This window comes from Desmodus rotundus, chromosome 4 (assembly GCF_022682495.2).
Source record: "Desmodus rotundus isolate HL8 chromosome 4, HLdesRot8A.1, whole genome shotgun sequence".
Taxonomy (NCBI): Eukaryota; Metazoa; Chordata; class Mammalia; order Chiroptera; family Phyllostomidae; genus Desmodus; species Desmodus rotundus.
The window spans coordinates 166,267,002-166,284,821 of record NC_071390.1 but is presented as its reverse complement, the minus strand read 5'-3'; the positions used below and the strand labels follow the sequence as shown (position 1 = coordinate 166,284,821).

General features: G+C 37.3%; 1 protein-coding gene across 8 annotated transcripts in view; it reads left to right on the top strand.

The window, feature by feature from the left end:
- RBPJ (recombination signal binding protein for immunoglobulin kappa J region) overlaps positions 1–17,820 on the top strand; it is a 206,402-nt gene that overhangs the window by 124,274 nt on the left and 64,308 nt on the right. For 2 of the 8 annotated variants that reach the window (XM_024573904.3, XM_024573901.3), the window contains exon 2: positions 15,948–16,130. The exons of the other annotated variants lie outside the window; for them this stretch is intronic. In XM_024573904.3, the coding sequence (XP_024429672.1) occupies positions 16,114–16,130 (17 nt within the window). In that variant the 5' untranslated portion in view covers positions 15,948–16,113. The remainder of the gene's footprint in view (positions 1–15,947; positions 16,131–17,820) is intronic. 8 annotated transcript variants of the gene reach the window in all.

Genomic DNA, 17,820 nt, shown 5'->3' with positions numbered 1-17,820 from the left:
ATACACATTGAAGTATGCACAGAAATTTGAAATGGTAAAAAATATGATAAAAGTGAGGTAAAGCTTTGAAGATACTTTTAATAGAATGGTAGAAACCTTTTTCATCTTCACAAGTTTTTTTTTTTAGTGAGAAATGTTTTTAAATATCACTTTCTTATTTTTAAAATTGTGATAGTTACATAATACACTTCATTATTTTTTAAAATCTTGGTTAATTAAGACTTTCTGATGGAATCACTCAAAGAGCTAGTTCTAAGTTCATTTTTCTATACAAATCAAGTGATTTTCATAGCTGAGAGAAGCCATTGTTTAAATGCTAGACTTACCTTAAATGTTTTTAATTTACAAAAATAACTGCTAGGTGGCAATTCCAGGAAGTTGCTTGTCTTCATAGGAAAAGTAATCAATTTTGGGACATTTCTGTATAAGAAAAAATGAGTACCGTATTTTTCAGACTATAAGACACACCCCCCTCCAAATTTGGGAGGAAAATGGGGGTGTGTCTTATAGTCCGAATGTAGCTTCCCTGGCTCGCTGGGGGTGGGGGGTAGCGGTGGAGCGAGGTCACAGGAGGCAGGAGCAGGACCACATTTTTTGCTTCAAAATTTTTTTTCTCTATTTTTTTCCTCTAAAACCTAGGTGTGTCTTATGGTCCGGTGCGGCATATAGTCTGAAAAATACGGTAACTTGTCAAATTTCACAACCTTTCTAAGTGCTTTGTCAGGCTGTAAGGAGCAGATGTTGGCGCAGTACAAATATTTTCATGGTTACTCCCTATCTTATGAAGGCATTTTATAAAACTAATTATCCATAATATCTCGTAGTAACTTGATCATTCTGTGGTCATTTTCTTTGCTTGCTAATAACAGACGAAATGAATGAATTTCTTGTGTGATATGTCCTCAGTAAGCTTTCTACAGAAATCTTGTTTTATTTTGGTCAAAATAGGTAATGCTCTCACTGATTTTACTTTTATTAAAGAAGACAGCCCTGGCCAGTGTGGCTAAGTGGGTTGGGCAGCATCCTGCAAACTGAACAGTCACCAGTTCCATTCCCAGTCTGGGCACATCCCGGCTTTGTGGGCTTTGTGCTCTGCCCCTGTAGGGGCGAAGCAGCCGGTCAGTGTTTCTCTCGCACATCGATGTTTCTCTCTCTCTTTCTCCCTCCCCTCCCCTCTCTAAAATAAAATACAAATAAAAATTAATAATTAAAAGAAGTCTGAGAAGCTTTCTCCTGAAAATAACCTCGTGCTTTATTCAGTGCTCTAGGCCTTGCACGTAGTGGAGTGCCTGTCATGGGCAGCACTCCGTGAATATTAAACTACAGAATTAACTTACAGTTGACAGTGTTTTCCTGTAGATGTTTTCTTAGAAGTTTTTGCATTTCATTAACAAGCCAGCAAATACTATAAACTGGGGCATATTAGAAAAACCATCTAGACTGCTTACCAACTATGGCAAATTTCCCACACTATGTAATTTTTCCTAATAGTAGTTCTTCCTCTCTCCATGATCTTCAGCAATGTTTTCTGTACAAATTTATACAATAATTTATTTACTGACAGAAAAATGCATTTTGGTTTATGTCTGTATTAGTTCCCAAGCCATAATTCAGCCCTTTCTACCACGACAGGAAGAACAAGTCATTCCTCGTGGTATGTGGCTTCTTAATCTTACACTATTTTATAAGAAACTGCTAAAGAGGCATCTACACACACATAAATTCAGTGAAATTTTCCAAAGTTCTGAATTGAAAACCATGACTTTAAACCTTGCAAGAGAGAAGAAACTCCATACAGAAATGTGGTATGTATTTTAGGTACTTAATTTTTTAAGTATCTTACTAATTGTGATTGCTTTCCACTGTCATTTGCTAATATTTCAAGGCAAAATTTACATGTAGGGTGAGGTTATTGTTGATAGTAGGTATAAATCTGTATTTTAAAAAGTTATCTTGGTTATTTCTATCTTCTATTTGTCTTGTTATAGTCATTTTTGATTAGTTAGTCATTATTTTTATTTGGTAAAGAAGGAATACCAGGCGGAAGAGGTACCCCTCTGCCATTTATTTACTTGGTGTGCTTGAGTATTTTCTCCGGTACTTGTTTTGTTGCAGAAATCACCTTAAGACTTTCACCTGTTTTCTGAGTGCTCAGTCATTAAACTAGGCCATTGTGATAATGTGGAAACAAATCAGTCGGTGAGAACACCATTGTCAACCCTGCCACGTTTTAGAATACCTGCTCTTCCCTCCAGTGGGAATTATCCGACATTGACTGAGACCTAGTGCTGTATTCTGGTTCGTGAGCACCAGCTGGGTGCCAGGCACTAAAATATACAAGTGGACAAAGCAGACACACACACAAATCCCTGCAAGTGTGTAGAGATTACGTTTTAGTGAAAGAGACAAAAAACATATGAGTCACATATTTTATTTGAGTTAAGGGCTTTAAAAGAAAAAGAAAGTTGGGAATAGGATAGGGAGTGTGAAGGAGAGGTTGCAAGAAGATGCAGTGCTCAGGAAGGTCTCCCTGACATGGTGATGTTTGGGCAAAGGACCATAAGGATGAGATGAGAAAGTGAGGCACTGTGCTTGTGGGGGAAGACTATTCTAGCAGGAAGGAACAGCAGATGTGAAGACCCAGAGGCAGAGTGTGCCTAGATTAGATATAGTGTATGAAGTAAAGATCGGAGTCACAGATGACTCCCTGGGTTTGGCTAGAACGATGGTAATTACAGGGTTGCCCTCATTTGATATGGGAAACTGGTTTGGGGTGGGAGATTGGGAGGTTAGGCTGTGTGCAATGGAAAAATTTGGGTGTATTGATTCTGGAATTTGCATGGTGACAGATTTTAAAAATGTCAGGCAGGCTAACTCTTGGTAAGAAACATGATTTTGAGTCCTGGCTGGTGTCGCTCAGTGAATTAAGCACGGGCCTGTGAACCAAAGGGTCACTGGTTTGATTCCCAGTTAGGGCACATGCCTGGGATTTGGGCCAGGTCCCCAGTGGGGGGGGGTGCGAGAGGCAACCACACATTGATGTTTAGTTCCCTCTCTCTCCTTTCCTTCCCCATCTCTAAAAATAAATAAATAAAATCTTTAAAAAAAAGAAACATAATTTTGAATATCTGTTTTGCTGTAAATTGATGATATTTAGGAGAGAAGACCTAAAATATTTGCCCAAGCCAAATATAATTATAAAGGAAGGGAACTTTTCTGTAGTAAACAAATTATTTTATATTAATTTTGTATTATCTAAATAATTACTTGAAAAATTTTGCTTTATTTTGTTAAAATTGCATAACTTTTCACCCAACCCTGTTGATTTTAACAATGAATATGATAATACTGTACAGATGAGTATGTAATCTCTGACATGAAGATGTAAATCCTGAGACTAATTAGCTATAAACAGGGAAATTGGGAGGCATAAAGGTCCAATATGAAGACCAATGGGAAGAAGATAAATACTTTTTACCACTATAATTCTGTGATTTATAAGAAATATATATTTGAAGATATCTTTCTCTCACATATTTGATCTTCATCCATCAGTTCCTGGCTCATGGCTCCTAAACCCCTTGGAAATTTGTGAGCCCGGAGAGCAGACAGGTGTCTTTTGTTATGTTAATGAGGTGACTTTTGGAAGGTGCCTAAGGATGGGGACTGGTTGCCAGTGGGGCCAGCCCTGTGGTTGGAGGGTTGGAAGGTTGGAACTTTCAGTCCTACCCCTAACCTCCAGAGAGTGGAAAGGGGGGGGCTGTATGTTGAATCAAAGCCCAGTGACCAAAGATTTAATCAGTTATTATGAAGCCTTCCTAAAAACCCAAATGACAAAATTTGGAAAGCTTCTAAGTTGGTGAACTTGTGGAAGATATGGGGGAGTGGTATGCCTGGAGGGCGTGGAAGCTCTCTTCCATTTGTTAATAAACCAGTAATCTAGTAAGAAAAAGGTTTCCCTGAATTTGTGAGCTGCTTTAGCAAATTATTTGAACCCAAGGAGGGGTCATGGGAACCTCCATTCTATAGCTGGTTTGTGAAATAAACCTGGGCTTGCCACAGGCCTCTGAGTGGGAGGGCAGTCTTATAGGAGGGAGCCCTTGAGCCATAGGATCTGACTATCTCTGGATAGATTGTGCATAATGAATCGAAGTGTAGGATGCCTTACCGGTATCCAGAGAATTGCTTGTTGATACCACATTGAAATAGATACCAGAACCCATTTAACCACATACTTAGGTCTCCAAGCATCATCACTTGAAAGAATTCTTCCTGGAATGCTTTATGTTATGAACAGTTAATTCACAGCAACTGTATCTATCAAAATACCTGCTTATATGGCCTGTTTCTATACAAACTATCTTTATATGAGCTTTCTGTTTTGATAGTGTGTTTATATATTGACTATAAAACATAATATTTGGAAATAATATTGCATGCTGGATAGGAACCAGCATGCATATATTTAGTCAATATATTCATTTAGCCTTAGTTTCTACAATAGATTCTCAGTGGGGTCACTCTCCATAGTGGCAGCTTCTCTGGTAGTTAAGTGAAAAAGGGATGTATCCAAAGAGCTGCTTTGGTGTTTGTGTGTGTGTGTTTCTCTAATGGCTACTTTGTCTGGGATCACAATGAGTTGACATTGTGTTGATCTTTGTTTAAAAGTCAATATAAGGCATTTAAACTGTTTTGAAGTCGAAGTGGCATTAATCTCCGCTTCTGCATTTTTGTCCTAATAGTCTCAGTTTTAACACAAATTCATTACATTTTCTCTGTAGGATTGGAGTTTACCTCACATCTTTTAAAAACTAAAAGCAAAACCAAACAAAAAACTATCATGGCGTTTTACTAAGTCCACATGTACTGACAGTTCATAGGGATTGTTTTGTCTAATGCATACAGGATCTTCTGCCATGATACCATGTATATATCTTGTCAAACTTTGAGTTCTGCAAAACAGTGCCTTATTAGGCTTATGGGGAAAAAAGGTTGGGACAGGCTACTAAAAAATCCATGGCATGGTTTAATAATAAAAAATTCTAATAAATAAACAATTCTAATAAAAAACAAAGGACTAGCATTTGTACTTTGTATCACCAGCAACCTTAAACTTTAAACTGGGCTCCAGCCTTCTTCTAGTTATAGGTCCTAGAAGGGCATTGCTTCTAAGAGAAAATTTTTATTAAAACTAAAACTCTAATCCAGTGTGTAGTCTTATTCATTAATCCATTGTTTTTAATACAGGGGGTTGTTTATTGATTTATTTATTTAGCAGCTTCTTTTCTTCATCTGCACAGGCACCTTTGTCAAATGTTAACCCAGCTGAAAGAATAGCAATTCCTGAAGCCACTAAATCAACTACTACTTAGAAAAAGGGAAAGGTTTTTTTGTAGATTTTCATGGGGTTTTTTTTTCCTTAAAATACTCGTCTGTTGCTACGGTTTTATCTTTAATTATAAAAAAAGCTTGTTCCCAACTGCCTCAAAACAATATGCTAGACCCTGACCAGTGTGGCTCAGTTGGTTGGATGTCCCACAAACCTAAAGGTCATGGGTTCAATTGCCGGTCAGGGCATATGCCTGGGTTGCGGGTTCAGTCCTTAGTTGGGGCATATACAAGAGGCAACTGATACATGTTTCTCTCCCATACCAGTGTTTCTTTCCATTTTTTTGCTCCCTTCCTTCCCCTCTCTCAAAAGATAAATAAATCTTTTAAAAATTAAAAAAAACAACAACCCAGTATATGCTAGGAAAAACCATTCATGAAGCGACATGACTTACTCAGTTTTTGTTTCTAGTTGCCTAAGAAGTAATTCACAGGAAAGAAACATACCTTGTAGCAGAACAGATTTATTTTTTATTTGATTTGCTAAATATATAGGGTGAAGTCAGAAATACAAGTCTTTGAATTCCGGCTCTGTCACTTACATGTCACTTTCTGCAAGTTACATGACCCCTTCTGCTTCAGTTTCTGTGTCTTAAAAATAGAATATTAATTACTATACCTACTCATAGAGTTGGTAGTAAATAAATGAGATAGTACCAATCTTCTTTATACACTGAATTTACTAATAAATGTTATCTGCAGTTGTCATAATTCACAATATTCTTCAGAACATGTCATAATGTATACTGCCACCAAGAAACATTGTCCAGCAAGTTTTACACTTAAAATAATTTTTACATTTTTATCAATTTTATTTAATATAAAATATTTACGAGAAGTCAGGATTTTGTTCTTGACATCAAATACAGGTCACAAGGATCATATACACAAAATGAGGTAAATGATCATTGTATTTTTGTTATTTGGCAAAGATTTACATAGGAAACTGACCCGATAATCAGAATATGCAGAATTGTATGCTGTAATTGTATTTAGACTCCTGATGGGGATACAAAAAGTTTCCCCCCCCCTTTAGGTTACAAAAGAGATGATTTTTTTTTTTTCTATTTAAATGCTATTAAAAGTCTTATACTTTTCTACTTATGTCTGTGACGTGTCGTGGTTTTTGAGGTTTATTCTATCTTCTGACTCAAAGCTTTCATTTAACCAAATACTTGAAATGGAAGTCCATTTAAAACTTCTTATCGATCCTTCTTACTGATTTGATACTGCCTGCTGACATTTTTAAAAAGATTTTCTTTCTTTTTAGAGAGAAGGGAAGGGAAGGAGAAAGAGGGACTGAAATATCAATGTGTGGTTGCCTCTCGTGCGGCCCCTACTGGGGACCTGGCCTGCAAACCAGGCATGTGCCTTGACTGGGAATCGAACCAGCAACTCTTTGGTTTGCAGGCTGGCACTCAATCCACTGAGCCACACCAGCCAGGGCTACCTGTTGACATTTTTATTGGAAAGTTAAACACATCCCATATGTGAACTGTCTGGTATCATGCACTAAACTGTTACCAACAGATTCTATTCAGGAGTTTTTTCTTGAAAACCCGTTACAACCAAGAACCTTGAATGCCTCTTTTTTTTATAAGACAGGTTGGTCCTAGGTGGTTTGTGCTTTAGTGGGGAATCCAACTATGCTCATAATTAACTATAATGTAAGGAAGAACGCAAAGCTCCCTCCTATAATGGAAATATTTCTCAAAAGAACATTGAGGTACAGAAAAAGAAAAGAAATAATTAATGCAGGCTGGGGGTTTCAGCATATAATTCATGAAGGATTTCTTCTTCCTCTTCCTCCTCCTCCTTTTCAATTAGGCTAGACAAAGATGAGTTCCGGAAATCTGGAGGCAGGAAATTTTGTCAGGAATACCCAAGTACCGACTCTGTCCTCTGCCCTGCCCAGTCAGGACGTGGTTCTTGTTGGAGACAGATGAGTTTGTCAGTAGAAAGGTAAGCCTGAGTAGTGACCAAGTAAAAATGTGGCTTTCTTGACTCTGCTGGAGTTAGACCTGCGGAGTGTGGTACTGACAGCTGTGAGTGCCTTTAGGGAGCCCGGGCCACGATGAATCTGGTCCAGAGAGGCAGCATGTGCTTCTGCTCTGTGTAACCACTTAGATTCAGTTCAGTCCTGGCTGAGTAGAGTAGAAGGAGGTGAGGCCACATAGGTCAGGAGTGAGATTGTCTTGTCTTTCTTATCTGTAGGCTCTTCCTACCTGTTTGTAACACATTTGAAATTTTACACAATTAGTACAGGCATACATTTCTGCATTATCATTATGATAGTTTTAGAAAACCCCAGTTCTCCTTCCCTAGAGGTAACCACTGTTAAAAACTTGGGATAATTCTTTCAGACATTTTACCATGTACTTAAGTATACATAAAAGTACATAGTTTGGGTTTTATTCAGGGCAGATGGGCTCATATTATTGAATTTTTATATTATTCTGTTTACTTTCAAAATTTAATAATCCATTTTTTAAAGAAATTCTCACCTGAGGACATGCTTACTGATTTTGGAGAGGGGGAAAGGAGGGAGAAAGAGAAGGAGAGAAATATCGATGTGAGAAGCATCAATTGGTTGCCTTTTTGTACGCATCCCAACCCAGGAATCAAACCTTCGACCTTTCTGTTTGTGGGATTGCAGACACCCTGCCAACTGATCCACACTGGCCAGGGCTAAACTTTAATAATCCTTGGATTCCTTTTTTTTAAAATTATGCATATAGGATTACTTCTGTCTTTAAATCTGTGTAGTATTCCATATGTATAATGTATGTTACAGAAATTGGTTTCCATTTGGCATACAACTAAATATAATTCTCTTTTAGGAACAACACTGTAGTAAATATCTTTGTGTACCTCATGTGCAGGAGTATTTTTGTAGGACATATACTTAGAAATGGAATTGCTGGTTGCAAGGATACATACGTTTATAGTTTTGATAGATGCTACCAAATGTTCTCCAAAGGTTGTATTAACTTATATCCACATATATAGCAGTATGAAGTTAATGAGAGATTTCAATAGGAAAAGCATGGAGGCAGGAGAGCCTGGTATATATGGTGCGAAAAGAGGGAATAAAGTGTCTGGTGTAGAGTATAGAAAGCAAGAGCGTTTTATGGAAGATGAGTTCAGAAAGAGAGGTTGGGCCAGATAAGAGTATTTTTTAATGTGTTGTTCAGAACTTTAAACTTGAATAGACAGTGGAGGCCTTTTGAAAGGTTTTACAGGTCAGCTTTATTTCAAGATTGATAACTGTGAAGTCTAGGTTTTTGCGGGTGGGAGGTTGGCTATCAGGCTGTTACAATGATCCTCTGCTATTACCAAGGCCGTGGCATTAGAAATGAAAGGAGGAAATCAGATTCAAGCAGTTAATACAGACGTGAGACCTGGTGGCTTAAATTGAGAAGAGAAATGATTGGATGTTGTGACTATCTAGTAGATAGGTGCTGCCTTTTATGAAGATAAAAATAGAATAAGAAATAGATTGGGAGTAAAATAAGGGAAAATTTTGTTAAAATATAGGGAAGAAGATAAGTTAGTATCCGTTGGTGATGTATTTCTGTAAAGTATGTTTAGCTTTTCTTTATTGTCGTACTGCATCTGAACAAAAAAAAATGGAGGTTTGATTGCCTGCCGCCATGAAAACCAAACTCACGCCGCAGATGCTGGTGCAAAACGAAAGGTTTATTCAGGTGCTGCACAACTTGGGAGAATGGTGGACTCCTGTCTCGAAGGCTATCTCCTCTTTTTTGCCACAGAAAAAGTCCCACTGTGTCCCCAGGAAGGCCAGGACAAAAGCCAGTGTCTAGAGTTCCTGCTCCATTTTAGAGTACGGTCCTTTGGAGCTCACAGGCAGCTGTTAAGCCCTCATAGTTCCCATCCAGGTAGTTTAGCTTGTTCCCAGCTGCAGTTCATCTCAGGCTTCCTCCTGGAGCCTGCAAATGGAGCTCAGACAGCCATGGGCCAGGCAGCTGCCAGGGCCGCGTGGTCACATGGTTGTAGGCTCCCTGGCTAGTGTATCAGCAGGTTGGCAAGAGAGGTGGGGAGAGGGAGACAGGCACTCGAAGAGTGCCTGTGTGAGCGATCCTGATGAAATAATTTAAGCAATATGGGTATCATAAAATAGGGACAACTGAGTTGTTATCAAGTAGGTGTTACCTGTTCATTGTGAAATATCTCCAAAACCTTGATAATTCTGTGGCAGTAATTTTATAATTTAAGGTAAAATGAGAATATCTAGGAGAGAATAAGTGTATCAGGGTGGTTCCTTTCTCTTTTTATTCATTACTCTCCAGAAAATACATATTCACGTTCCAAATTCTCTGCAGTCCATTTCTGTTAGCAGAGTTGTATTTGTAGGCCTGTAGCCTGAAATTGTAACTACTATTAATACATTTCTACACAATTCTATCTCAGGAAAATGTGTTATGTTTTTGAACTCATTAACATACAATTTTCCTTCATGTTCCTTTCCTATTAAAACATACACCCACACAAATTGCTACATATCAAGCTGTCATAAAGCTTTCATAACAGTTGGCATTGGAAAATTGGAAGCATGAAGAGAATACAAAATATAGATGGTAATAGAAAACAACAGAGCAAAAGAATTTCCTGCATACTCTTAAACTAGTTCTTTCTAGGATGGCTAAAGTTACAGAAGAGTTCCTTACCTTAATTAATTTCTTTCAACCTTATTGTAAAAGATAAGCTAATAAAAAGTAGTTGGTATTTAAACGAGATGCTTAATTAGCATGTGGAAAGCACTTCATAAATGTCTGTTAAATTTATTATTTCTAAGCTATGTGTTTGAGACTGAAGCGTTTTGGTGGCTGGAGAGCATCAGATAATAGGTTACTCTTAGCTATAATTGCCTTTATTGTTTGAATATGGATTATCTCCTTTAAATTAGTCTCTGTAATTAGAAATTTTCCTAATATTCTTATCATTATTTTTTATTTAACACTCACAGGTGCATATGGCAGAGGATGTGTAATTAAAAAGCTAAGATTATTACTTGTTTAATACATAATACTTAAACCTCATTGGTTCTTTAAAAAAATCTGGCTGTGAGCAAGAACTAAATAGACTACGTTTACTTGTCACATCTCCCTACCCTTTGCAGAAAGTTCTGATAACCTATAATAAATACTATTAGATTATTTAAGCATACTCAATTTACTATGTCTAAATCTAACTACGGAAATCCCCCTCTTTAAATCTCCTGAAGTCTTCCCCATCCTAATAAGAACTCCATGCTTCAGGTTGGTTAGGTTAGGAACCTCGAAGTCAGCATTGCTCTCTTCCTTTTTCCCTTCAGCCAGTGTGTTCGCACATGATGTTAGTTTTGCCTTTAAAATATGCCCATTGTTTCATCACCTGTGACACTTCCACTGCGAGGAAGACACTGTCATCTTGAACCTGCGTGGTCAGCAGCTTCCTGACTGATTTCTGCTGCTGTTTCTCTTATGCCTTATCGTCTTACTCCACTTAGCTCTTGATCTTCCTCCACTCAAAACGTGGAGTAAAATGCTCACGTTTTATTTTGATTTTAGAGTTGGGGCATTAGCAGTAACTGATTACCAAATTGTGCCTTCAAGGTCAATAAATGCTTATGCCTGCTCTGACAGGCAGTGTGTTAGGTGTTTTCACAGCTAAGCGTTAGTTAGTTAAGCATTACTACTGCAGTTTCGTACTGGTGTTATCTACAGGTAAGTTGTGACTGCTCAGAAGTTACATATCCAAGTAAGTTTCTAATGTATGGCACCTGACTCCAACTTCAGAACTTAATTAGCACATTCTTTATCACTCAACTCATGACCACATAATCTTTTAAGCCACCAAAATTTACATTTTATTTTAACAAAAAGAGACCTAAGCAATTAAGTGAAAGGAGAAAGAGAATGATAGGGAGAAACTCAATTTACCCATAAACATTTTGATAAACATATACATAATAATTACAAAGGAAGTGGAGGTAAGTTTGATTTATGTTCTTTAGTGTTTTTTCTTCTCATTCTAGAAAGGAAAGAAGCTTCTTTTGATTTGCATGTTTGGAATAAAGGCATAGTAGTGTTTATTAATGAGCTGGTTTACTTTATTACTTTTCTTTCCCTAGCATTCTTTATTTAGCACTTTTGGACTGCTGTTCTTTCATCTTCTTTTCCACTGTTCCCATCCCCCTATCTTTGGTCACCAAGCAGATACATTAGTCCATTTGAGAAAGGATGGGGGAGTGTTGTATGTGGGTATGCATTTATGCAGGTGTGTATTTATGTTTAAATTATACCTTTCCATGGCGTGCCATCTAGAATTATAACAAAAAAAAATGCAGGCGTCTCCCAGTTGAACCCTGGGTGTTGGCCACTTTAAGAGCAGGCACTTTAATAGAAGTTCTTTCAATGTTACTGAAAATTAGGATATACATTAGAAGCTCTTAAGAAAAGAGCTTCTCCATTTGGGAGTTCCTCAAAGTAAAATTAGATGAATATTTCATCTTCCAGAATTGCTAGGTTATGAGTATCTTTTAGTTACTGGGTCTCATCGATATTGAGGTCAGCCTCTTGGCTATAGGTGCTTGGCATTCCCTTCCCCCCAGAGTTTCTCGGGAAGGAATTACAATTTTACTGTCGAGATGGGAATTTGAGTAGTTTATGATTCTTGGAAAGGTGCTTTGAAAGTTACTCAAAAACAGGTTTAGCTTTATTTTGAAGTCCTTATTAGCATTGGCACAAACTAGTTTAGAGTTGGAATCCCTAGAATGTCACTTTTATACTTTTGATAATAGCAGTGGTTAGTTTTTTGTCATTATATAACAAGACTGTTTCCAAGTACTTGGCTGACAGAACTTGTTTAAAATTCAAGTGTCTGTAGTAGGACAAATCCCCTAAATTATAATGTCTAATTTAGAGGCTGCCTCATCAACTTAATGTCAGTGTTTTTTTTCTTTTCAGAAATTTCTTACATACAGTAAGTCTGAGATATATGTAAAAACACCAACTTGGCTTACCTTGTAGTATGTAATACATTGTTGGCACTGAAAACATTAAAAAATTTTGTTTTTTTACTCTTAGTCTCACCTATTTATTTTTCTCCTTAATGCTTTTTATATTGAATTTTTATTATATTATTCTTTTAAACATTATCATGTGATGTTCAATTCTCCTTCACCCACTGCTCCTGAAGTAGCATGTGCAGAGGTCCAGAGATCTGAAACACCGTGCTGTATTCTGAGAACTGTGCAAAGTCCGGTGTGCCAGAACACCTGTCGTATCTGTATGGGTAGGAGGAGACCAGAAGCTGGAGCAGGGAAGACCCTGTGAAAATGCAGTTGTCCTTTTAAACCAAACCCTCTATTCTTTCGTCCTTGTTAACTTTGTGTTCATCCCTTATCAAAACTTAATTTCTTCAGGAGCAAGTTTACCTAGGTATATTTTAAAGGCTGGGAAATTTCTGTATCACCTGTAAATCTCTTTGGGTATTAATGTTTGTAAAGTAAGTTATACAGAAGAGTTATATTGTTACTGATGAAGATATTTTTATTTATTTATTTATTTTAAAGATTTTATTTATTTACTTTTAGAGAGGGGATGGGAGAGAGAAAGAGAGAGAAACATGAATGTGTGGTTTCCTCTCACATGCCCCAGCACTGGGGACCTGGCCCACACCCCAGGCATGTGACCTGACTGGGAATTAAACCAGGGACCCTTTGGTTCTCAGGCTGGTGCTCATTCCACTGAGCTACACCAGCCAGGGCTGATGAAAATATTTTCAAATGACCAGTTAATTTTTTTACTATAGCAGCTTTGAACCCTTGAAAATAATTCTGCAATATTTTGTTTCAGAAATTTAAAAACTGGTTTCTTTGATTCATCTAACATGTTTCGGTACATTGGTTTGGTAGTTCTGTTGATCCCTTCTTCAGTTAGTTTTGGAATGCAGTATGAGCACGTGGTTTCTCATTTAAATTTTGAAGTTGCTTAGGAGTTTCCTGTCCTCAATTTGAGAGATTTTTTTTTAATGCTTTTGGTTCTTACTGTTCTGGTTTAGCCATATTTTAAAGCATTGGTAGAGAGCTGTCCATCTACTTTTTAAATTTTTATTTTTGATTTTAGAGGAGGGGGTGGGAGAGAGACAGAGAGAAGAAACATTTATGTGAGAGATGCCCAACCAACTGAGTGACACTGGCCGGGGCTACTGTTCATGGTCATTTTTATGACTGATAATCTGACTGAATGGCCTCACCTCCCTCATCTAATAAATGACCCCTCTTCCCAGGAGGCTACGACTGGTAGGTGTCCGTGGGGTAGGGCCAACCAAATTGGGAAATTTGGCACTACTATGAATTCCAAGTCAATTTTAAAAGATTTTCAAGTCCATAGCTTTATGAAAAACCTGGATTTCATTTGTAGGAATCAAATGAAGTTTCTGATTTGAGTGATTAAATATAATTCTGATCCTTCTTACAGACTTTTGTAAGTGTGTATATAGTCTGTTGCTAAACCACAGCTAAAAATTTGTTTATGTGCAATGACTGGGTTTTGAGTAAGAAGTGTTTATAAAGTTAGATATTGCTGTATCATCCAGGCTGAAAATAAACTTAAGTGTTGGACTTCTTTTTTCCGATTGCTTCTGGAGGATAGGTTGGCATAGCAACATGAGTGGGTTTTAGAGTTGGACATGTGAGATCAACTGGCCCATCATTTTCAGTGTCTGATATGTGAATTGAGCATATCACTTAAATCTCTTTGAGTGAGCCTCAATCTACTCACTTGTAAAAGGAGGCAACTGCTCAGTTTTATGAGTGGTAGATCAGGATGAAATAAAATAGCATCAACTGGGTACCATGGTACTTGGCATGTTGTCAACAAATGTTAGTTTAGCCCCAGTGCTACCCCTTTCCCCTAAGGGTGCTCTTCAACAATATTGTAGTAAAAAAGTGTTGTAATTCTAGCTAGAAGATACAGATTTAAGTTCCAGTTCTTTCCCTTTACTGCGTATGTTCTTGGGTTCAGTCACTTAACTAGAGAACTTCAGTTTTCTCCTCTGTAAACTGGGCTACTGAAAGTTAAATGAGGTAATAAGTATGTCATACTTAGGCTTTCGTTCTTTATTATCTAACATTTATATCCCACCTGATTTCCCAGTAGTTAACATTCTTATTTGAAACTGTACTCCAGGAACATTAATCTGATAGTAGTGTGTAGGTTGTGTTTATTTGGAGGCACAGAGTATAGGAAATAATGTGGATGTCCTTCCAGGAAGTTGTGTACGTAATACAGAGCCATTAAGTGGTTTAGAGCTGTAGTGGGAGCTCAGGGCATTGCACTAATGTGGTAAAATGATCAGCTTAAAAAGATCGCTGTGGCTGCAGGGATTTCATTGGGCTAGGGCCCTTGTTTCTGTTCACTAGCTTCTCCCCACCTGCTCTCGTAGAGTTCTTACCTATATGCAATTATGCCATTATCAGCTTTTTGAAAATTGATCTACATTTTGTAACCTGCATTCTTCACAACGTACAATAGACCTAAATCTCTGGAATATGTGATTTTTCTGACAGTGAACTTTCAAACACAGAATAGTTTCACTTTCTCCTTAGCATATATTTTTTAGCTTCTAGCTGGGCCTTGTCATCTTCTGTTTCCTGTCTAAGTAGTCTTTATATGTATGAGCTGTTCCCAAACCCTGGGTGCAACAGAACTTCTCCATGGTTTCTCCTTCTTGAAAACCCTTTTTATATTTTGCTTTTGTTAAAAATTTCCTGATCAGTCATCCTAAAGTAATTTTAATTGCTATATGACACAAATATATATGTATTATTGATAATTTGTTAGTTTTATTTTTATATAGCTTGAATGTTCTTTAACTATAGAATGCAAAACTTGAAGCAAAAAGTGAATTCTTAGGTTTAAAATGTGATACAAAAATTTCTTACTGCATCATTTTAATAATAAAATTTTTTAAATGTTTTTATATAAGAAAGGTGGGTGGGGTGCGGAGGAACCTGCCAATACAATCACAAAGGAGCAATAAAACTTGATAGTGAGCCACCTACCTGTTCATTTATATGCATGCTCTGCACAGAGGTATACTTTAGAAATGGGAGCTCTAATTAACTTAACGACGTCCATGTAATTAAAATGATTCAGTGATATGAATGCCAGGAGGGTCATTGTTTGAAGGAACCCCTGATGTATCTATTAGTGAATTCCATTTTATATAGGTGTGTGGGTAATTTCCAGTTCTCATTCAACACAATAGAATAATTGGTTAATCAGAGGTGGACCTGGCATCTACCTGCTTTTAGGTTATTTTTCATTCTTTGAAAAGAAAACTGAAGAGTGAATTGGGTCAGATTTGTGGGGTTTGGTAGATCTCAAGAAAGCAAAGGGCTGTCACTGACTGCTGAGCATTGTACTCCTCATTCATACAGGGTTCACATGAAATGACAGTGTCACATAATAGTAGCAGCCACAGTTAACACAGTGTGCTAGTGACTTAACGTACCTACATTTAAGTCCTTATTTTTTGTTTTTGTTTTTAAGTCATTGAAATTATGAGACTATCATTCAAATGGAAGCATTGTAGTTCTTCGGAACCATTATGATCTCAAAAGGAAAAGAGAATCATACAGATACACTGGCTGAGGTGTTTTGAGGTGCATCGAAGTGTTCCAGGCTGTGACTTACCTTAACATGTTCTTGAAGTACCATGGCGTGGATTAAAAGGTATGCTTTAGAAATCTCCCAGTGACCCCAAAGGTCATGGATAGAATGAACGTTCATGATTCTATATTTCAGTATATCATATTTTAAGATATTTAGGAATTAGATTGCAGATGTGGTTATGAATTTATAGCAGTAGTATGTGTGTTCAGTAAAAGCTATATATCATAAGATTGAGAAATTAATATTTTTTTGTTTTTGAGATATGGTTAGAGAAGACACTAGTGTAGATACTTTCCCAAGATTTTAATAGTAATGAGCTATAAGTTCTTCAACCAAATAATTTAGGGATTATTCCAGTGTGACTCTGTAGGTATCTTTCTGGTTTAGGTCACAGACTCGTTTCTCTGCAGTGCTATCATGTCATGGTGGCCTGAATAAGAAATAGTTGGATAAATCCTTCACTTAGGGCATTAATTTTACCAAACAAAATAATTCTTACTTGACTATTTAAAGTTTGTGATTGCTTTTTTATAAAGAGTTTTCCTAAATATATTTTATTGATTATACTATTACAGTTGTCCTGTATTTTTCCTCCCCTTTATTCCCCTCTGCCCTGTACCTGCCTCCCATCAGCATTCCCCCACCTTAGTTCATGTCCATGGGTCATACATATAGGTTCCTTTGCTTCTCCATTTTCCACACTGTTCTTAACCTCCACCTCTATTCTGTACCTACCCTTTATGCTTCTTAGTCCCTGTACCTATTCCCTCACTGTCTGCCCTCCTCCCCGCTCCATCCCTCCTTGTGATCTCCATTTCTGTGATTCTGTTCTTGTTCTAGTTGTTTGCTTAGTTTGTTTTTGTGGGGTTTTTTTTTTAGGTTCCGTTGTTGATAGTTGTGAGTTTGTTGTCATTTTACTGTTTGTATTTTTGATCTTCTTTTTCTTAGATAAGTCCCTTTAACATTTCATATAATAAGGGCTTGGTGATGATGAACTCCTTGAACTTGACCTTATCTGGGAAGCACTTTATCTGCCCTCCCATTCTAAATGAGAGATTTGCTGGACAGAGTAATCTTGGATGTAGATCCTTGCCTTTCATGACTTGGAATACTTCTTTCCAGCCCCTTCTTGCCTTTAAGATTTCTTTCGAGAAATCAGCTGATAGTCTTAGGGGAACTCCTTTGTAGGTAACTGTCTCCTTTTCTCTTGCTGCTTTTAAGATTCTCTCCTTATCTTTAATCTTGGCTAATGTAATTGTGATGTGTCTTGGTGTGGGCCTCCTTGGATTCAACTTCTTTGGGACTTGCTGGACTTTCTAGACTTCCTGGAAGTCTATTTCCTTTGCCAGATTGGAGAATTTCTCCTTCATTATTTTTTCAAATAAATTTTCAATTTCTTGCTCTCCCTATTCTCCTTCTGGCACCCCTATGATTCTGATGTTGGAATGTTTAAAGTTGTCCAGGAGGTTCCTAAGCTTCTCATTTTTTTGAATTTTTATTTCTTCATTCTGTTATAGTTGACTGTTTATTTCTTCCTTCTGGTATAAATCATTGATTTGAGTCCCGGTTTCCTTCCCTTCACTGTTGGTTTCCTGTACATTTTCCTTTATTTCACTTTGCATAGCCTTTACTTTTTTCTCTATTTTGCGACCATTCTCAACCATTTCTGTGAGCATCCCAATTACCAGTGTTTTGAACTCTGCATCTGATAGGTTGACTCTCCCTTCACCATTTAGTTCTTTTTCTGGAG